Source organism: Hyperoodon ampullatus (genome assembly GCF_949752795.1).
Source record: "Hyperoodon ampullatus genome assembly, chromosome: 6".
NCBI classification, from domain to species: domain Eukaryota; kingdom Metazoa; phylum Chordata; class Mammalia; order Artiodactyla; family Ziphiidae; genus Hyperoodon; species Hyperoodon ampullatus.
The window spans coordinates 41,255,467-41,278,340 of NC_136919.1; the positions used below are offsets into that span (position 1 = coordinate 41,255,467).

At 44.9% G+C, this 22,874-nt stretch overlaps 1 protein-coding gene across 1 annotated transcript in view; it reads right to left on the bottom strand.

The window, feature by feature from the left end:
* DAPK1 (death associated protein kinase 1) overlaps positions 1 to 22,538 on the bottom strand; it is a gene marked incomplete at both ends in the record, with an annotated part of 206,244 nt that extends 183,706 nt beyond the window's left edge. Inside the window, one exon of the mRNA XM_079706386.1 lies at positions 22,477 to 22,538. Within this exon, the coding sequence (XP_079562512.1) occupies positions 22,477 to 22,538 (62 nt within the window). The remainder of the gene's footprint in view (positions 1 to 22,476) is intronic.
* Between the last annotated feature and the right edge of the window lie 336 nt (positions 22,539 to 22,874).

The following is a 22,874-nucleotide window of genomic DNA, read 5'->3' on the forward strand; positions in this document are numbered from 1 at the left end:
GGCCTTCCCTCCAGCTCTGCGGTCAAGAAATGAAAACAAACAAATAACCAAATAACTATGCCATTCATCCCCCCATTCATGCATGCATTCACTCCTTCACTTTTTATTGAGCACCTACTATGTGTCAGGCAGGTACTGTTCTAGATGCCTAGGACAAAAGAGACAAAGATCTCTTCCCAAAGAGTCACAGAATAAATAACATCCTTAACTTTAAAAAGGTAAGGTTATGTTAGTAGTATGTTAGAAAATGCTAAGTGCTGGGGGAGAAACAGGGCAGAAAATGGGGTACAGTGTGGGGTGAGAGGTGATTTTAATAGGGTGGTAAAGTTCGGCTTCATTGAGAAAGTTACACTTGAGCAAACGCTGAAGGAGGTGAGGGTTAACATGTGACTCCCGGGGGGAAGAGCATCCCAGGAAGAGGGAATAGACATCGCATTCCAACAATAAGCTTAAATGGATAAGGCGTCCATATAGTGCTGAAGTACTCAGAAGAATGATTAACGTAGAAGAGGGTTCAATCATCTGGATATTAGGCTTACATGGCATGTTCGTGTTAGTGTCACCGGTATTCTCTGTACAAATGTGGCTTACTATGTTGATGAACGTATATGATGAATTCAAACTACCTATGCATACAGGAGTATGAAATAATGTGGCCTGCACAGTGCACTGAGAGTGCTTCTGAAATCTAACTTTCCACTTCAAAGTCACTAGAACGCAGCAGCAAAGGAGGACTCGTGGTTTCTGCATTCCAGTCGACAAACGATCATTTGCAGATAAGACCTCAGACAAAAGATCCCTTCCAGTCCTTGGATTTTTTCCTGGCTTAACATAGCGTGCTATCAAAGGAGAAGTATTTTAAATGTTACTCGCGAGAAGAGGAGGATGTGAAATAACCACCTAAGGTAAGTCCCAATAATTCAGCCAGTGACAGCTCAAAAAAAAGCTCAGTGTTTGGAAATGACCCAAAGAAAACATGAAGTTTGTGTTTTGGAAGACAGTATTGCATGCACATCTCTAAAAGGGATTTTCAAAGGCTCTGGAGATCTTTTGCCAGATCACCTTCCTTATAGGCCTGGATTCAGAATGCATCAGAGAAGCTTCCAGGGAAGTTCCCAGGGGGAGCAAGCTCTCTCTGCACTCTGCTAGGGGGGCTTGGCCAGCCCAGGCTTGTCCTACAACAGAGCATTCCCCCCACCGCCATGCTTGGTGAGCAGTGATGGCAGCAGGGTCTTCCCTGCGGTACCGAGCTGTTGCTTCTGGACTTGCAGACCCAGCAGATGCAAAGAGCCAGTATGTGCTGGGCTCTGAGAGGGTGAGATCAGTGTCAGAGACCCAGGAGGCCCATCCCCTCCAAGTCCCTCATTCTAGCAAAGAGGAACTGGAGGGTAGGTGATCCACCCAAGGACACACAATGCTCAAGAGCACACAAGTCAAGGTCAAAAGATGAGTTTCCTCAATTCCCTTCTCGGATTTTTTTCAGTCACTGGGAGATCAAGACCTAGAGAGGCAGAGGGTTGCCCCAAATGAAACAATGTATCAGTGAAGTATGCAGACTCCAGCTCTCCTCACTTGAGTGTGCAGCCGCCTACTAGGCTTTGGTCTCACAGAATGTTTGTGGAATTCTGCTTCCATCAGCTAAGTAAGCACAGACAACTAACATGGCCTTTGGCTCTTCCACCCTTCAGGCATCCACTTTCACAGCCTGCCTGAGACCAGTGTGTTCTGTTCAGGTGGTTCTTTCCATCCCCCCCTCCTTGGCCCCACTGCCAAGAGTCTTCTCTGTTCTAATGGAAAGGAATTGTGTCGAACTAGCCTCTCACTGTCTTTGAAGCAGAAAACAGCATATGGAGGTGGTTTAGTTTGGGTTCTGAGTTTTTCAGAGAAATGCCTTTATAACATTTCCAATTGGCCTCAACATCAAAGAAGGTGCGTCACTCACCAGAGAGAGCAGCGGAGAACAATTAAGGATGGCTGAATGGTGAGATGTCAACCAGATTTGGGCAGTGACACCACCATTACCATCACCTTAAAGGACCATTCAGTGCACAACTACACAGCAGTGTCTTGGGGGATGTCTTCGAAAAAGATACCAAACATACTTGGTTAGGACCATAATGATCCTCTAGAAAGCTTCCCACCCACTAGCAAATGGAGTCAAAATGCTAACACTGGAAAAGCCCAGACGTCCTTCAGCTGGTGAATGGATACACTGTGGCATGTTCATAGGACAGGGTACTACTCAGCAATACAAAGGGATGACTGATATAGCAACAACTTGGATAAATGTCAAATGCATTATGCTACCCAGGCTTAAAAGGTACACATGCTATGATTCCATTTCTATAGCATTCTCGAAAAGGAGAGACTAGAGGAACAGAAAACTGATAAATAGTGGTCAGATGCTGGGGACAGTGGGGGTGTTAACTACAAGAGGCACAAGGAAATTTGGGGGGATTACAAAACTACTGTACCTCTTGATTGCAGTGACAGTTACATGACAATATGTATTTGTTAAAACTCATAACACTGTACAATATAAAGTATAATGTTACTTCATGCAAACTATATCTGAAAAAAAAGGCCAAAAAAAAAATCTAATAGTAACCAGGAAAAAGAGCAAAACCCAACAAAGAATTTAAATATTTGCTGTTTCTAGGTGAGTTCCACTTTAATATTTAAAAACAAACTTACTGGGGGAGAATGGATACATGTATACATATGGCTGAGTCCCTCTGCTGTGCACCTGAAACTATCACAACATTGTTAACTGCCTATACTCCAAGATAAAATTAAAAGTTAAAAACAAATAAAAAATAAAATAAAACATAAAAACAAATTTGCATCTCTCTGTACATTGGTGGCTCAATTGACTGGCCGTGTCCTTCGGAGCAACTGACTTCTCACCCCGTGGTGGGAGCAACAGGGACAGGTAATTAAGCTCCTCAAACTTTCAAGCATCCAGTATGAGTCAGGTCTAGAGAGAGTAGCTGGGAAAAACGGAGATCCCCCAGTGCCAGGCCTTGGAGAGCTCACAGGGGAAGGGATGAAAACACACAGGGGAGGTAGACCAGAAGTCCCCAACCTGGATATGGCTGCTCTGCAAAAGAAATACCACAGGTTTTTCTGGAAGTTGACATCACGTCGTTCATTAATTCAACTCATCTTTGAGTTAAGCACAGTGAAAAACAGAGATGCAGAAAGTCCTGGAACTCACCCCCACATATAGAAAGACATTCTTCCACCCAATTGCTTCCACTGGGCCACCACAGGCTTCCACGGGATAAAATGGGACCCTGGGGAGACTGCAGGGCATACCATTCATACAGTTTGGATATGAATGTCTGTGACTGGTGTCCCCTGGAATTCTGTGAGGAGGTGGTTCTGGCAGGAAACCCACCCCAGCTCTACCTGCGGGCTTCTGAGAAAGATGCAAGTTCAAGAGGTCAAGTCTGTGCTTCCCAACCTTTCTATCCCACCTCATGGACCATACAGAAAGGATATCTATGCTTCTTGCAGCCTGAGATAACCAGCCAGGGGGCTCCAATGCCCCCAGGCCCTGCCTAGTTACCCTGAGAGTGAGGGCACCGACCCACAGCCCAGTCCACCTGGAACGTGAGGGATGCTCCTTGATCCTCCACTCGAGGAGCCTGGGAGGATCCAGAAGGGTGCTTGCCAGTGGGTCTAGAGACCTGGGAAACTGAGTTCTAGTGCTAGGGCACCTCTGGCCTACTTGGAGCCTTTGCGAAACACGTGCCCCCTCTTCCAGGAAGAGGTCCCAGAGCATCAGCTGGATTACAGTCCTGACCCCACCCCTTCTCAGCCTGCTGCAGAGCCTTTGGCAGGGTACAAACTGCTCTTCCTGCAGGATGGTCTTGCCTAAGAGCCAGAAGTTCTGTCCTGTGTGCTGTACATATCCTATCCACCTCTGTCAGGGTGGACAGACTGTCTTTCAGCAAATTCAAAGTACTAACTAGCATGTCTGTGATTTTTTTTTTTTTTTTTTTTTGAGGATAGCAAACATAAATACCTAGGAGTTCATAGTTTCCTACAATTCAATTTCCTCAGTCTAGGTCAGGCTTAACTTCTGAAGTCCCCCACGCTCACATGGACGGCTCAAAGTGGCTTCCTCTGCTGCTTCCCTATAGCTACGGAGAACTGAATCTAGGTAGTCCTCAAACCTGTTTGATGGCCAAATGGCAACCAAGGAGCTCCCTATCTGGAAAAAGTACACTTGGAGTCATACCTCACACTTTATACCCAAAGGAATTCCAGATGGATGACAGAATTTAAACATAAGTAATAAACCATAAAAGTACGAGAAGAAACTATAGAAAATATGTTTTAATGAACTCAAAGTGAGCAGAGACTTTCTAAATGTGATACAAAACCTAAAAAAGATGAAAAATTTTTGATAAATTTGACTACTTAAATAAAAATCTGCTTGGGATGATGAAAATGTTCTGGAGCTGGATTGTGGTGCATAACCAATGTGAATGTACTTAATACCACTAAACTGTACACTTAAAAATGGTTTAAATGGTATATTTTATTTTATGTATATTTTACCATAACACAGAAAAACATATCCATGGGGGGGGGAAGACCAGAAACAAAGTCAAAAGACAAAGGACAACCTAGAGAAAAGATGTCTAAATCATGCCATAGACACAAAGCAATTTTTAATATATAATGAGTTCCTACAAGTTAATAGAGGTCTAAAAAGTTATTGAAAAATGAGCAAATAGTATGAACTGAAAGTTCACAGCAAAGACAAATAGTTCTTAAACACATGAAGAGAAGCTTATACTCATTCATATTTAAAAATTAATGAGGGAATTCTCTGGCGGTTCAGTGGTTAGGACTTGGCTCTTTCACTGCCGTGGCCTGTGTTCAATCGCTGGTTGCGGAACTAAGATCCTGCAAGCCATGCAGCGGGGCCAAAAAAAAAAAAAAAAAATTAATGAAACCACACCTATCAAAATAGAATGCACCCAGAAGTTTTAAAAGAAGGTAGAGAAATCAGCTCTCTCAATTTTGGGTCGTTGGGTTATAAACTGGCTTATCTTCTATGAAGAGCAACTTGGCGATATCTACCAGAATGACAAATAGTCATACCCTCTGACCCAGCTATTTCACTTCTAGGAATTTATCCTACAGATAATTTCAACCTTTTATACAAAGGTATTCACTGAAGAATTATTTGTAATAAAAAATTAGAAATGGGGCTTCCCTGGTGGCGCAGTGGTTGAGAGTCCGCCTGCCGATGCAGGGGACACGGGTTCGTGCCCTGGTCCGGGAAGATCCCACATGCCGCGGAGCGGCTAGGCCCGTGAGCCATGGCTGCTGAGCCTGCACGTCCGGAGCCTGTGCTCCGCAACAGGAGAGGCCACAGCAGTGAGAGGCCCGCGTACCGCGAAAAAAAAAAAAAAAAAATAGAAACGAACCCTAGAAGTTCATAGATAGGGAGAGAGTTAAATAAATTACGGCAAACTCAAAGAACAGAAAGAGGCATTTCTCTTTCTGCAGTAATGGGATGATTTTCAAAATATGTTGTGAGGTGAAAAAAACCAAGTGTAGAACAATGCATATAACATGATACCATCTCAGTAAAAACATGAAAATATGCATAAGCTTACTGACTGAAATATGCACAGGCTCTACCTGGAAGGATCCCCAGGAAGCTGAGGAGCTGGTAGCTGGAAGACAGAAGGAGGGACACGACTTTCCCTGCATGTTCTCTCTGAAGTCTGTGTTGTGTGAAAGGTATGACCCGTTTCATTTTAGAAGACGTAGAGGGATCTATATGTCTCTTGTTCCCCATAACTGGTTACCCGCATTGGGTACTGATAACTAGGGCAAGTCCCCACACTGGTAGACAAGAAGGCCCTGCCTTCCCTAGAAGATAGGGAAGAAAAATGCCAGACTTAATAAAGCTGGAAGAAAGGGACACAGAAGGAGATGCTGTCCTCTCTCCTCTTCTTTGTGTCACTGCCCGAGCGCTAACATCCCACCAGAAGGCAGGGCTCTGTCAGGCAGCTCTGATGGTGGAGATGGTCTCCGGTGCCTCTTCCTTCCTGAGCTTCCTCACTGTCCACCAAGGACCTTGTCCTCAAGGGGTGCAAACTAGAGTCCCATGAACTGGCTGCTGGTCCCAGCTTTGAAGTCTCACTCATCCATGTGAACAACACTTTCTGAGTCTCCAAGCACACATCTGGCACCAGCCTTGGGACTGGGCTCAGCAGTGAGTAAGACAGGTAAGCAGTTGCCTTTTCAGACAACTGCTTAAAAACGGAGCTGGGGAAGCGCTCCAGCCAGTCCATGCTGCTCGTGAGAGCCTACTGCTCATTTTGCAGAAATTTTGCGAGCTGCGTGTTAAATATAGCCACTGTTAAAGAATACAGAATCCAACAATGTCCCAATCCCGGCAATGACACCAAAAGCTAAAAAGATAGCACTACTGCAATCAGCAGTGCTGAAGCTGAAAGAGGGTTCAATTTACTGAATATAATTTGTACAAGGGTGAGAAATCGTTGGACAGTTGATCACATGCCAGATTGAGTGGCAATCAATTTATTGGGAAAAGAATTAGCAGATGGGGATGCCTCTCCATTTGTCAAAACATCATCAAGCATAGGTTGACCACAGCAAAAATTAACAAACGCATTCTGGCTATATATATGGAATTTATAATAATGAATATGGATATTTTGTGATTATTTATAAATTGTTACACATCCTTTATATCAGTAAAATTTACAATAAATGTATGTATGGTATATATATACATGTGTATATTATATATGTGTGTGTATATATATATATATATATATATATATATATATATATATATATATACGTATGTAAGTATATACACACATACACGCATTTCAATTCACACTGAATTGAACTCTGCTACCTTGAGATTAACTTCTCTAAACTCTGGTTTCCCAATCTGAAAAAGAAGCATAAAAAAACCACTTCCCACCTGCCTTCAAGGGTCAAAAAAGAAACTCTAAGCCATAAAGTTGAACCCTAGTTGTCTCCAATATCCTGATTCTTCCCATCCCATGGTGGCTGATTTTTAAATACCTGTTCGCAACAACTGTCCTTGGCTTTCAAGCAGCTGTCTTCTCGCCTGTAACCTCTTTATTACCGCAGGAAGGAATGCTACCCGAGAAACAAGAGCTGCACCGCCTTGGAAACTGCTCTGGCTCCAGATGTCCCTGCCCTCTCAGAACAGGGCTCCCCCAAGCTGGCAGTCCCTCCACTTGCTCCCTGAGTGGGGAGGCTAACTGACACCTTGTCGTAAGGCTGGCAACGCTCCCAAACCCTCAGGATCAGAAGCCCATTTTCCCATCAATCCGTTTACACGATTCTGCCAGAACCCTCTGTTTCTTCTCTCTGGGTGCAACTCCAGCACTTTCTAGAGAATTAATTTTAAACCATAATTAAATCCTATCTTTTAAGAACACATAATACACCTTTCTACTCACACTAGAATCAATTAAAATTTACTGGGGAAGAAGTCAATTCTATATTCAGACTTCCTTTTGGCTTTCTGAAGCCCCAGTTTTCCAGCATCGTACAAAAAAAGAGAGCAAATTTGATGGTACTGAAGAGACTGCCGACTGCAGAAAGGTTTAACATCAAGTCCCATGGTTTTCACTTTTAAACTGCAAATATTCCAGGGCAAACAGTTGTGCTGTAGAGGCTCTGTTCACAGACTCAGCACAAACATGTGCTGCTTTCTCTAAGAACCACGCTAGCTGTGACATGGGCACATCAACAGCTGGTGCCTATTGCCTCTAGTACCTACTTTCCCTTCAGTAACTGAGAGGGGGTCAACCACAGTGTATTCCCACTAGACTCCCCCATACTTTAAAATCAGACAATGAGAATAGGTAACATGATACAAAAAAAAAAAAGTACCGATAGATTTGGGGGAAATCATCAGGATTTCTGCAATGGAAATTGTACAATGGAAAGGATATAGCCGTTTTGTCCATATCCTACTCTCCAGCTAGCAGCTGAAACTGGGACCCACTCTGTACCTTTACAGGGCTGTCGCTACCCAGGGCTATTCCAAGGATGAAAACATACTATGCATCTTGAGGAACTTTTTAGTGATTACTTATCCACCTTTAAAACTCATAGGAACTATGGTACAGTCCTTCATTTCAGAATATTGTGATATGACCAATTAAGACAACAGGTATTTCTGGAATATTTTCTCTGTGCAAGATGCTGGGAACAAAAGAACTATGACACCTTAAGGGACTTACAATCTAGGGAAGATAAACACAGATACACACACACACACACACACACACACACACACACACACACGCAGGGACAGCCAGCAATGCAACATGGAGAGTCTAAATGCTGGATGACTGTGCCAAAGAGGAAATATCCAGGAGTTTGCAGGAGGAGGGAACACTTTGAAAGGGGATGGTCAGGAGTGACTTCCTGGTAAAAATGGAATATAAACCCAGTATTCAGAGTAGGAAGGAGGACCCTGCACACTGAGAGTACAGATTCTGATCACCTGCCCCAACAGAGGGGAGCAGTTCCATGGCAAACCCAGCGCTATTTCACAGCTGTCACTAGCGGACGCCCCTCTCCTGGTTACTCTCCATCTCCTCCATCTGTCCACACGCCACCCTCCCCACCCCCCCCCAATCTGTTCTTCACCGTTCTCTGCCCAGCTGGAGGCTGCCCCACATCCTGCTCCCTGGGGGGTGGAGGGGTTAAGAGGAGGCACTGGCAGAAAGGGGGAGGGAGAGGTCAGGGTGTGTCTTCCCCAAAGTAGCATATGTGCTGAAGGCCCTCCTCAGTGGCCCCAACTCAGCCCTAGGCACAGTATCAGCTTCCCAGACTGTGTGTACTTGGCCGTCCTTCACCTTGACCATCAGGAGTGGACTCATTTCTTTTTTTTAAATTTTTATTTATTTATTTCTGGCTGTGTTGGGTCTTCGTTGCTGCACGCGGGCTTTCTCTGGTTGCGGCGAGCGGGGGCTACTCTTCGTTGCGGTGTGCGTGTTTTCGCTGCGGTGGCTTCTCTTGTTGTGGAGCATGGGCTCTAGGTGCGCGGGCTTCAGTAGTTGTGGCACGTGGGCTCAGTAGTTGTGGCACATGGGCTTAGTTGCTCCGCGGAATGTGGGATCTTCCCGGACCAGGGCTCGAACCCGTGTTCCCTGCATTGGCAGGTGGATTCTCAAACACTGTGCCACCAGGGAAGAGGAGTGGACTCATTTGTTGCCAGCACCCTGATTGACCCATTTCCCTTCCCCACCGTGCCCTCCAAATCAGCCCCTGTCCTTTCACACCCTCCACCACTGACAAGCTTCCCCAGGTGACTTCTGTATAAGTGCCCCTCCCCCAGGGAGCTGGGAGAGGGCAGAGAGCACTCTTCACACCTCCTGCCACATCCTGAGACCTGACTTTTCACCTTTAAAAGCCCCCTGCTGGGAAGAGGGGATACTGGAGGCAATAACTAAGCTATATGGGTTCCCCACAGTCACACAGCATGCTATGCCATCCAGCCTGCTGGAGAGGCAAGATCCGGGGCCTAAGAGAATGAAAAGCGAATAAAAAGCAAGGAGTTATCTAGCTTTGACTAAAAATTAGAAATCAGCATTAAAAACACACACACACACAAAAAGCCATCAAGCAGGTTAAAAACAGAGTCGTGGAGACGGCAGCAGAAGGCCCCCCTTAGGAGACAGGAGGGTGGACTGAAGTCAGGCAGTGATGGGAACCCAGCTGAGCCATGACTCAGAGAAGCCTGCTCAGCAGGATGGGGCAAGGCAGAAACTTCGATGTTGGTCATGGGTGGCTACCACACTGGACAAGCGACATCAGGAAGTCTCTCCAGGTCTTACTCATTGTTGGTGCCACCCCACGCCTCTGGGAAACAGCAGACACACCCACTCCAGGGACAGTACATAAAAGCCAGACTAAGACAACACCTGCCTCAGACCTCTGGCTCACACCATCTGCAGCCTGCTCTCTTCCTTCCCAAGCTCTGGACACCCAAGGTCAATACCTTCCTTCAGGGGCACTTTCTTTGCTCACTGGGTGCAGGATCCTCCTTGCCTACTACCCGTTCCAACCCCTAGGTCCATTTAACACTTCCCTGTCCTGATCCTGTAGCCCAGTGCTTCTCAACAGGCTGGGGCGGGGGTGGGGGCAGATGTTACTAGCATCCAGAGGGCAGAAGCCAGGGATGCTGTTAAACATCCCACAACCACAAAGAATCATCCCTACCAAAATGTCACTAGTACCAGGTTGAGAACTTTCAGTTTAAAGGAAGGAAACATTGGGCTTCACTGGGGGCACAGTGGTTAAGAATCCGCCTGCCAATGCAGGGGACACAGGTTCGAGCCCTGGCCTGGGAAGATCCCATATGCCGCGGAGCAACTAAGCCCGTGAGCCACAACTCCTGAGCCTGTGTTCTAGAGCCCACGAGCCACAACTACTGAGCCTGTGTGCCACAACTACTGAAGCCTGCGTGCTTAGAGTCCGTGCTCTGCAACAAGAGAAGCCACTGCAATGAGAACCCCGCGCACTGCAACAAAGAGTAGCCCCCGCTCGATGCAACTAGAGAAAGCCTGCGTGCAGCAACAAAGACCCCACACAGTAAAAAAATAGATAAATAAAATAAATAAATTTATTTTTTTTAAAAAAAGGAAGGAAACATGTATTGAACACATTGTATGAGCCAGGCACTGTGCTGGATGTTTTAAAGTTCTTTAAACTTCTCCCTTCCACGACAGGGCAGAGAAGCAGGTCACAGAGTAAGCCCTACCACCCATCACCCAATCTCCAGTCATGACTTAGCAATTTTGGGTGTCCAGTGGTTGCCTCCACCATCTTAAACACATTATCCAAGGTCAATGTCTTTCCGAACCTCGGTTTTCTCATCTGTAAAATGTGGATTAAATACCTCCCTCCAGCCCCTGGTCTAAAATGGGCTCCCAGTAAATCTTAGTTTCCTTGTCTCCTCCTTCATGTCTGAGTTCCAATTTCTTCCAGGGAATAAATGGGTAGACACACGTGCGCACACATATCCGCTCAGGCACCCACCTGCTTATGTTTTTATGTCCCCACAAGAATCTGAATGAATGAGTGAATAAATGAATGAACCCTCCAAGTCAGAATGGCCTCTTCTTGCCTGAACTCCAGAAACAGTTTTTCATACTGAATTTCTCTCACTCCTTATTTAGGTTTTCTATTATCATTGGTTGTATAAAGTCTGTCTGCCCTACTTGGTTAGGAACTTGCTGAGATAAACGGTCCTGCCTGACACCCCAGCCAGTGCCCTATCATTCGGAAGTCTAATCAACCCTGGAGGAATGAATATGTGATGGACGGATATCACAGTTCACATGACACTTTTGTTAAACAGTCTATTTATGTTGCTTGTTTATAGTTAGCATTGTCAACTCCCTGATATTTCACTTGAACTTACCTTATAAACCCAATTTCTGGGCATTTTCCTTTGCAAATCTGTGAGCATCTAATGTCACTTTTATAAACTACAGATATCTCTACTCAGTGGCCCAAAGAATAAGGAAGCATCCTTTAAAGGGGCCTCTGGTGCGAGCGCCATGTTCCTTGAACAAATGGGCCCCCAGTCCAGGGAACAAGGATGCACTCAAACGCCTAAGTGGGCATTCACTCCCAGCAGCTGGCAGAACCTCGCCATTAAGTAAATCCTAACAATTCAGCCTTTCAGCCACCAACCTAATAGGCTTTTCCTGGCACAGGCAATTCTGGCTTGGCCAAACACTTATTTTCACATCTTAAATCAGTACGTGTCAGAACTGAACGGAGGCTCAGACCTGCCGTACGTCTTGCCTTCTGCGGCAAGTTCATCTCAGAATGGAACTCACACACTCATTCAGATTCCTTCTTCCATAAAGAACTGTTAAGAAAAATCAATGATTTGTTCATCTGATCAAATTCCTAGTCTCTTATTGGGCTGCTTAAGGCAGTTTTTTCATTTAAAAAGCAGCTAGAAAAAATGAAATTGTCTTTTCAGGAAGTTACAGTACACCCTGTTAAAACATAAATTTGTGTGCTGACATACCTCGGGTTCTTAATGATGCCAGGATGACCGTCCCTCTGAGCATTTCCGAGCAGCTCTCTTCCGGCTGTTGTGCAGCTTTTAGTTGTCCTGGCTTCCCTGAAAGCATGTTTTCCCATCTTAATAGACCCTCCTTGACATGAGCTCCTCCCTCCCTCTTCCAGGGGCGTCTGGGTGCACTTTGGCAATGTCATCCCTGTAAGCCCCATCTCCAGCAGCCCGCTTTCAAATGCATGGCTAAATTCCTGGCTAACTTGTTTCTCAGGAGCTCTGCAAATCATTGACCACGCTACTGGGCGGACCCACCAGGGAGCCCAGCACATAAACTGAGTCCTGGGTCCGAGCCAGCCGGAACGGGCAGCTAGAAGGGCAGATCACATAAATGACGTCAAACTTGGTAGAATGAGCCCACCCTGCAGGCTGAGCCAAAGATGGGGAGAGAGACAGAGGAGAAAAGAAGAGAAGGAGGAAGGATGGAATTGAGAAGAGGGCCGTCACCCCCACCCCGCCCCTGGGAGACCAGGTCAGAACCTGGGTGGGGAAATGAGGAACTAGCAGAAAAAGGCAGGACCCCGCTGACAAGGATCCAGAGGCATGTTCAGTCTCTCCTGCGCTCTCTGTCTTATTAAACAGCCGCCCCTTCTCCAGCACTTACAGTGTGCCTGCTACTGGGCCAAGTGCCTTACACGCATTACATGTGTCTTCACAACAACCTTATGAGGTAGGTATGCTTATTATCCCCATTTCACAGATGAGAAAACTGAGTCTCACAGAAGTCAAGTGACTTTCCCAAGGCAACAGCTAGTGCACTGTGGAGTCAGGGATTTGGGTCAAAAGCTCTGAACCACATTCTAACTTCTGGACATGTACCTTCATAAGGCAAATAAACAAAGCCTCCTGTGGGCTTAGCTGAATCCCACCCCATGTAAGAGACACAAAAAGCCATGCTTTCTACTCTCAGAAAACTCACAATTCAGAGAGAGCCAAGAATCACATGAACAAGCCAAGTGTAAAATAATACCAAGTGCCCAGTTATTTACCGCACATTGTTAAGGGATATAGCAAATAAAAGACAGAATCTGCACGACTAGCCGTGGACATGCTCCACAGAAGCCTGCAGGCCGAAACAGGCCAGCTCACTTTGCATTCGCTTTTTAGTTCTCCAGGTTAAAACTTGTCTCTAATACAGATAATTTTTTTTAATTAAAAAAATTTTTTTTGCCGCCCACCCAGCCTGGGCCGGAGGGGAGGCGGCTCGGGGTCAGCGAGGACACCGGCCTCGGCGCCGCCGCGTCACTCCTCTGGCCGGCCTGGGCGCGTGGGTCGGTCAGGACCCCGGCCCCGCGGGCGGAAGGCGGAGGGCGGGCTGCGCTGGGGGAAGAGGCCCTGCAGCCTCCCCGAGCGAGTGCCCGGCTGCGCCGCAGCGTCTCCACAGCAGAGCGGTCCCTCAGGTCGCTGTGGGCCCCTCCTCCGTCGGCGGCTTGGTTCAGAACGCTTTTTTAGATGGGGTCAAAGGGCACACTGGGGCGCGGGGTCAGGCGAGGGTACGGGGAAGGGGCGCCAGAGACTCGGGAATGTTGGGAGCCCAGACCCGACGGGACGCGGGGTCCTGCTCCGCGGTTGCTCTGCCTGACCTTGCCCTGCGGGTGCAAAAAAATTTTTTTAATGTTTTAAATTATCTGCATGAAAGAGAATGTTGCTTCTGAAGAGGAGGCCTACAAAGGATGGTCCATAGTAATTGGTAACATTAATAAAACCGGATATACTCATTCAGTGCCTGAAGCATGTTTAGCAAAACCGAGGGATTTCATGCTTCACACCACCTCGACTTACCTTGCCTGTCCACTGCCATATTTGCCAAGCTTTCCTATCTCTGTGTGCCATGGGAGGGGTGGGGAGGAAAGCAAGACCGATAAAACTTCATCCTGGAAAATATTCCACTTGTTCTAATTCACTTCCTCTCCCAAACAATTGAATCAGCTTCCTGAAGCTCCTGAGGGGGGATATCGGCCAGGTGCTCAAACCTTATCCATTCTAAATGGGGAACTGTAAATATCTTCCCTCCATCCCAAAGCTAGTTTGAATAACATGGCAAAGAAATTCCTAGAACAAGGTCTCAAGCAGTTATTTTATAGGTTCTCCACCAAATGGGATGACAGGTGAAGATTCTACTTCACTCCGATTGTACAATGTGGAAATAGAGACATTAGGGAGAAGACAAGAGCAGAGGTGACCTACATCAGCCAGGTCTTGTCCTGAGCACACTGGTGCCACTGCAATTATGGTCTGCAGAGAAGTGTAAGCAGGCCACGAAAGGGGAAGGAAATAAACCTGTGATTATCCAAAGACAGGGGAGCTCCTGAGGATATTTTGGTGGAAGTTTCTGGCATTACACACAGCAGTTCACATGCTGATTCTAGACACTCTGGCAAAGACAACATTTAGAAAGACAACTTTCTATATTCACATTCCAAGTGTACATCAGAACCCCCTGGCAGGATCTGGTTTCAATTACACTGATTTATGTACCAGTAAAATAGTATTTTTAAGATAACAAATAACTTCTTAACTTTTTTTGGCTTACCAAATTTCTCAGGACAGCTCCTCTGGGTATCAGGTGCAATTCAGCATTTCCAGCTTCAGCAGTTAGCTGTGAAAAGTCTATTCTCTACAGTATTCGTATACCTACAGTGCCCATAGCTTTGTTTTTATAAAGGGAAGCAGCTTGCAATTCTCAGTCTATTAAATATTACACTCAAAAGGTTGCAGTCTTTCATCACTCTCCCAGAGACACATATTTCTGCCGCTTACCCATAAACCACAGACGGAAAAAAAAAAAAAAATTGAGCTCTACCCAGAGGAGGCAAAACGATTTAGAAGAACTTCTCAAAGGAGGGCAGAAACATTAGAACAGAATCAGCACTAACTACTGACCTCTTCTCCCGCAAGCCGCTCCATCTATTGCCAATATATCCCTCTGTCACTATTTTGTCCCATCACCTGAGTCGCACCTACCCTCCTGCATATACAGCCTGGTCGTAGACGGTGGTATGAGTTGCTAGGCGGACATAGAGACAGGCAGTTCAGAGGGAAATCTGACCCTCTTCATGATGGGACCAAAAAAAAGGTACTGATTACCTCTCCTACATTTCTTTTGCAACTGGAAAATTCCACACTGGGGGGCCAGGGACAAGAGCATGGAGGACCAAAGTAAGGTCTCGAAAATCCTGACAATCCTTACAAGTTAAAAAGGGAAGGGTTGCATGGTTTCAAAAGCAGAAAACAATGAACTATAGAAAAAATTATTTAAAAATGGAAAAAAATGGAAATTCACTCATTCCTTATACGTGAAAACTTACTCTATCAACTGTACTGGAGATACCTGAAAACCAGCCTCATTCATCACATTATATCTAAGAAAGAATAATCAGACAGTTTTGACCGAAAATAAAATGTGTCCCACAACAGTCCACACACAGAGCTAAATTTCCCAGCTGAAAACCATCAGGCTTATGAATATAAGCACCATCAATATAAATCTTTCAAACACCAGAGATCGGCAGTTCACAGCATTCATTTGTTCAAACATTGCATTCCTCATCCAAAGTTGAATGTTTGATAAAGGGAAAAATCAACAACTTTCTCCCCGCCTCCTTCCCCTCCTGACATCTCTGAATGTATCAATACATTATATTACTGAATAAAATTTCTCAAGTTGACAATTGGAATGTCGACAGGTAGGGCATAGGGGAAAGCCCCGTGGTCATTTCTCAGAGGTTAGCAACATTATACTTAAATGACTGCAGTGTGGTCTGTAAGCTACACGAGCTCTCAACGTCACCTCCAAAAGACAGAAGTGATAAACAAGAGTCACTAAGGATCACACCTGTCAGTTATCGCCAGAGATTAGTTACCAGCACATGACTGGTTTTGTTTTGTTCTGGACTGGGATTGAAAATAAGACCAACTATTTCAGGTTTCAGACTTTTTCCCTGTAAAAATCCTTTTAGTACATTAAACCTAGAATAGGCATATGACACTTTCTGTTTTACCTACAAAAGATATACTAGTTAGACAAATTTATTTTTAAACCCATTTTTGTTAGATGATGTAGAAAAACCAAAGGTCAGTCATTTTTTCCTCTACTCTCTCCTAACTGTACATTTACAGGAATTAATTTAGAATGTAAACAAAGTGATAGACTGGATATACAATAAATAATTATACTATAATATAATCTCTCTCAAGGCCGAGGGTTGATGCATTCTGTTGTGATAACTCACCACAGCAAACCAAAGCAAAACAATTAAGTATCACCTTCCACATAAAGCCTCAAACAATCACACCCCAGCCTTAAACCAGACAGACTAGGGCGACTTAATGAAATGAGAAACTGTCTTTTAGGGGGGTGGCCTAATGGGCAGAGCGACGACTCTTATACATTCCATGACTCAAAGGTCAAATAATAATGAAAGTGTTCTGTGAACTTTCTAAAAGGCTAAATTATGGACTTTGGCACTTGGGTAAAACTACGGCACGTACGAGCACCATTCATAACTATGGGGCACAAGCCATTTGGAAGAGGCAAGAAGGTCACATGTGTTGTCAAGTGCCAATGAGAGTTCTGCACTCAAAGCGTCAGCCTCTCCATGGGGTGAAAATGAAAACCCACCATGAAGCAGTTACTAGTTACTCCTGACCATCCTCTCCAAGCACGTATTAAGATGGAGAGGCATTAGATGGCTGCCCAAATCACTTCTGTTCAATATCAACATTATCTGGCTTCCAAAAAAGTGAGAATTGCCAAATCCTAAGTAGTGTGAAGAATATAATGAAAACAGTCGTGCTCGGGAGTCTAGGTCCATCTCTTGCTACCTGATAGCCAGCTACCTTGAGAAAGCCACCTGACCTAAGGACGGATGGGATGAAACAAGGAAGGACTCACTGACTGCTCAGCTTCTTCTAGGTCTAAGTGCCCAAGGGTCCTGGGCTACCCTTCACCAACAAAAGCCCCTCCCCTCTACCAGCAGGTGGCATTCTTTGTCTCCTGATCAGAAATATGTTTCCATTAAAATCATGCTTTATTTCATGCATATAAAATGTCTGATTAGGTTAGGTTAGGTACACATTGCAACTGGGTAGAATTAGGGGTGAAAGTTCATAACTCATTCCCCAACAGGGTGTCCCAGAGGTCAGACCACCTAATCTTGACCTTGCCGCTCCCCCCGTCATCCCCCCACCACACCATCTCTGAAGGTATCCACACACCCCCACCCCAATGCCTGAAGGAAATGGTCTCTGCCTTTCTGGGGTTACAACTTTGCTGGGAGACCACAGGATACATCTGATAATGTCACCTCTTCTGATAAAACCCTGTATTGCAATTACTGAAATTCATCTGAGCATCCATCTCTGTAAGCTTATTGTGTTTTTCACAGCTTTGCGGGGGCGTGCCAACGCTATGGGGCCTTTAGGTTCCTAAGCGGCTGGGTGAGACACAAGCCTAGGGTAAAAGGGCATAAGAGGACCAAAAAGGCCGCTTCAACGTTCCCTGGCTTCCCCATCAATTAGCGCCTCCATACCCTATGTTCCTGATGGTATGTCCCGCCAGGTCCCAGTGAACCTAATTTCTACATCCCCAGGTGGTCCAGAGGCGCATTCCCAGTGCTGGCAAGCAAGCATTCAACCCAACTGCCACTCACTACTGTCACCGTGCCCTCCCTTCACATGCTAGAAAATTGTTATTAGACCTCCCTATAATGCGCAAAATTTTAAAATCCCTGATTGTTAACTCTAATACATATACTTGAACTTTATCTCTCTTAAACCTTTGCAGCCTTTCCCATCAGAGGAAACAGCTGAGGGCACACAGAAGCAGAAATGAGAAGAGAAAACTCACATTCAGGGAGGTCCTACAGGATGATCTCACTAGTCAACCTAGTGAGCCTGCGAGTCCCACTTCCAAGGAGAAAACACACTGGGAAGTCTCTCCCTCTCCCATCCCCACGGGATTGCCAGTCTTAGGACTGATTCCTGCAGTTCACAGTAAACCAACAGGAAGATGTACTCAGACTGTCAGGGTTTATTACAATTCCTCACGTCAGTTAAAATGCCTCTGGATTTTATGCCAAAATGAGAGTGTTTTAACTTTAAATTATTAGCTTCCAGCAACCATACAAACAAATGTAGAATACTTAATGCTCCACTTTGTTTTGTTTAAAACTGATCTTGTGCTTGGATATGCTGGCTGCTGTGCACCTTAGCCACAGAACGCAAAAGGAAAAACAGCTTTTATTTTGATGAGCTGCAGCCTTTAATATCCTAAGTTCATCCCCACCAGAGTCATCACTCATTGAGGGCCATATACATGTAACCATATATACGTGCATGTGTGTGTGTACTCATGGTGCTTTACAAATATTAATCCATTTATTCAATCCGTCAGCACTTATTGAGCACCCACGTCATGCACCTAATTAGGCATAAGAGATAGAAAATGATGAGCAAGGCCAAGGTCACAACCCTGTGACAAGCTGTGGCGGAAGCAGATAATCAAACAAGTAATGAGTATGCGTTGTGGTAAATGCTGTAACGGGGAAAAGAGGTTATTAAAAATAATATCTGAGGCAGCGACTATGTGTGAGATGTTTACAGCCACTGCCTCTAATTCGTATAGCATCCTGCAAAGGTAGGTGTCTCCCCACTTCCCAAAGGAGGGTGCCGGGCTGTCCCACACTACACACCACCTCTCCATCGGCCTCAGCACCCGCATCAGCATTTGCATCTCAAATCCCCATTCTGGTCTCAGTATTGTACCTGCCGCCCTGCATTAGCCTATTCAGGCATCGATTAAACTTTTGCCCAGAATTATACAGCACATTGCACACCCACAGGGGAGAAAAGAGCCCACAGCGCACCCTGAAGGAACTTCTAAGCCGGCTACATGGAGTTATACAAGAATATTAACAACACAAAGCAAGGGTGGAGCATGGACGGGGCAGTCTGTGGTCATGACCAGTGGAGAGCTTCAGAGAGCAAGTCATTTGGCTTCTGAATGGGAGAGATCATTGTGGAGAGATTTATTCAGGAGGTGGGACCCAGGTCTTCAGATCACATAAGGTCAGACGGTGTAAGAGAAAGAAGGCCAGTTCTCAGGAAGGCGGTGTTCACAGAGGTGCCAAGAAGGCTCGCAGGTTAGGCTGAACCACAGCCAGGGATGTAACTGGAGCACGATGGTGGGACAAGCTGGCCTTCAGCTGCCCCGAGCGCCAACTGATAAGAGATGCTAAGGCACCTGGGGCATTAAAATGACCTAGTGTAACCGCACATGGAGAAATCCGCATTTATAAGAACCCCTCCCAGAAACCACTACATGTGACAGAAGCAGTTCTTCGTTCCACCTCCTGGGATAGAGGGTGAGACCCAAAGGGCCTCCTGGAGTCAACACAGGTCACCAAACAACATTCTAACCATGACAGTCCTTTTCACTGCAGGGACTTGTTTCTACTTGAAGGGTGTGCAAGTTCAAGGCCAGAGCTGCATTATTCAGAATCAGAGTGGAGAGGCCAAGGGCTGTCAGCAATGGGCATCCCCCATGACCCTTTTCCCACAGGACCTCCCTTCCCCAAATTGGTAAACAGAAAAAAAGAATATCAAGTTGCAAACCAAGTTATTAGCATGCCTGGAATACTCACATGTCTCAACCAGTCCTGCTGATGATATCTATATTTGTTTAACTCTTGACTGCTGATAAAATTCTTTTACTTGGTATTCACAACAGCCATGAAATAAGCACTAGGCCTCTCATTTTATAGATGAAGATCCTGAGGGTCAGAGATGGTAAGTGACCTATTCAAGGTTATACAGCTAGCAAGTTCTAGAGCCAATTTTGGACCAGAATATCTGTCCAGTGGTCTGTCTGCTCTATCACTACTACAAATAATCATAATACTTTATAAAGTTCTTTAGAGTTGACAGAGAGCTTTTACAGTACACCTGGGCAGTACACACACTAATATACATAGACACACACACACACACTCTCACCCTTGTACACACATACTCTCTGTTTTCCTAAAAGTAAAGTAACAATAGTAATAATCAAAATACTATATCCTACTTGTTTAAAAACCCATCCTCCCTCCTCTAGCTATGGACTTTGTCTTAGACCATTTATAAAGTAAGTGAGTAGCTATTATGTAGATTACTGCTAAATATATGTGGATGAAGTTTTAAATCATAGATGTTGGTTTGTTTATAACTCACTGCTTAGAACAAGCCTGCTTTTGTGTTAAACATCTGCCCACTTTCATTTTCCACTACTAAGCTCCTGCCTCTTCTCCCAATCTTCTCTTAGTGACACACGAAGCAGCATCTTTCCTATATGTCCATCTTATGCCAGGATTTGTTTTCAGGAAGTGGCTGTTTCCTGGCAGACATAAAATTCACAGGACTTGAAAAAAACTTTGAAATAAAAAAATCAACCATTTACTGCATTTTTAAACAAAAGCAAAAGACCTATCAGACAGATCAGCATGTATACTTTATTTTAAAAAATCCCCAACTCCCAGTTTGTCAAAGCACTTCTTTCAAATTCATAGGTCACACAAATTAAATTATTCAATAAACAATTTGTCAATTAGTCTTGCACAGTGGGGAGAAAATTATACACAGAAACGTAGAATGAGCCAAAATCAAAGCAAAATCTAGTGACAAATGAGCAAACTGCTCTCCATTGCAGAGGCAGAGGGCCTGTCATCCCACCCACGAAATAAAGATCACAAACTCCCCCGCCAGCCACAGGGAGGCCTCATTATTTTTCCTTCTCATAACACAGAATTCTACCAAAAGATCTTAATGAAAATAGGTCAACATACTTAATCTATAAAGCAATCATCTCACCTACTTTTAATCATCTTTCTTTATAAGAGAATTCATATAATCAGGCCACACTACACAAACAGAATTTAAACATACTTTTTTGCCTTTTTCCCCTGCTCCCAAAGGAAAACTCCATGTACCACTCATCTTGCTAAAAACCACAGGAATAAAGTGACTTAATTATAGTTAAACCAAGTATTTCAACCACATACTCTTAAACCTTAACATTAAACATATCCATGAAATATTTTTGAGAGCTTTTCTTTTTACTTATTCACTCAGTAAATCCCCAATATATAGTAAGCTCCCCCTAAGCACAAGTTCCCAGTGATGTTCTGAGTCCATACTAAATGTATACAGAAATATTTTGATACTATATCTTTTTAAAAATTGCTTTTGTTCTGAACTATTACTTGAACTTGAAAAAATTTTAGTTAAACTCAACTTTCACAATTCTCACAAGGTCATCTAGGGTGTGGGTATTTTTTAATTTCCTTTTCATGGGGAAACAGGAAGCACTGAATCAGGACATCAGGTGTATACGGAAAAATACATATTTTGATACACATGTAAATAAATACATACTTTTTTGTTAGTTTAAAGATCCTTTTGCCTACTTGACTCACAATACAAATACACTGCAGTCAAATTTCTTATGTTGAGTTTAAATTTAGGTGTGAAAACTGGGTTTTCAGCTCAAGTCAGACCAGAGCATAACACACCCTGTCAAATCCCCAGTCAAGGGGAAACCCATCCAGCCCTTAGAGGCCCCCAAAGAAATCGTTCTTTGTTCACCTGGAACTGAAAGGCTTCACATTCAGAATCACAGCTCCTGCAGCAATGGAAGTATGCTCTGAATCCAGATAGACATACTAGACTCTCAACTAGGGATGTGTTAAAAATTTAACATTGTGAATGAAACCAAAGCAACCACTGACACCAACTGGGTAATTAAATTCCTGGTTCAAGGAAGTTTCAAAATCCAAACCCAACATCAACATCTGGCAAGTCTCCATGTGTGACCTACCAATACTTGTGCATGTTATTTTGAAAATTCAGAAAGAGGGAAAGTATTAAGCCTTTAAAAGCCTATGAATTAGTTTGTACTCTCTGTACACATAAGGGCTAACTCACAGTTAACTGGAGCTAACTCCAGTTTTAACTATATCTCAGCTTTTGCCTCATTGTCTCAGAAGGGTAAAAGCTGACAAGCGTTACTGCAGACAACTAAATCTATTCTTGTCCAGGGGTCTTGATCAATACACTCTGCCTCACAATCTAACACTGAAATAGCTTCTCCGCCGCCAGCGCCTTGTTTTAGGTAGTATATTTCTGGTCCCTAGTCCTTGCTAGGTTAGTTAACTCTTTTCTCTATAATTTGCACATCTCCTGGAAGGACGAGGGAGACGCCTGAATTCAAACTGCATTTGTTTACCACCCACTGCCCGCAGTACTGTGCATTCCCACAACCCAGAAACGTGCGCTTCCGGCACCCCCAGTACCTGCCAAGTTCCTCGCCGGTGTCGTAGTAATCATCCACGTTTTCCTGCCTGAACACGGTCATGATAAACTGTCACGCCTCACGGAAGCCCAGCGCACTTCAGCTCCGCTTCCCAAACCATCACCACCGCTCCTGCGCCTCCGTGGGCCCCTCATGCATCAGTCAACAGTCCTTAAAAAAAAAAAAAAGGCAATAACAACAATAAAATGACAACCCCAAAACGAAGTACCCCTCCCCAGGGCTAAGACTCGCTCGCTGAAGACTACCTCTCCGGAGTTGCCGCACCCCGCCGTGTGGAGAGGAGCACTCTTTGTTAAACCCGGGCCAGGGACGCCCCCAGCCCCGCATCTCCGGCGCACGCGTGGGGCCGGGCACAACCGCACCCCAAGGTCCGCGTCC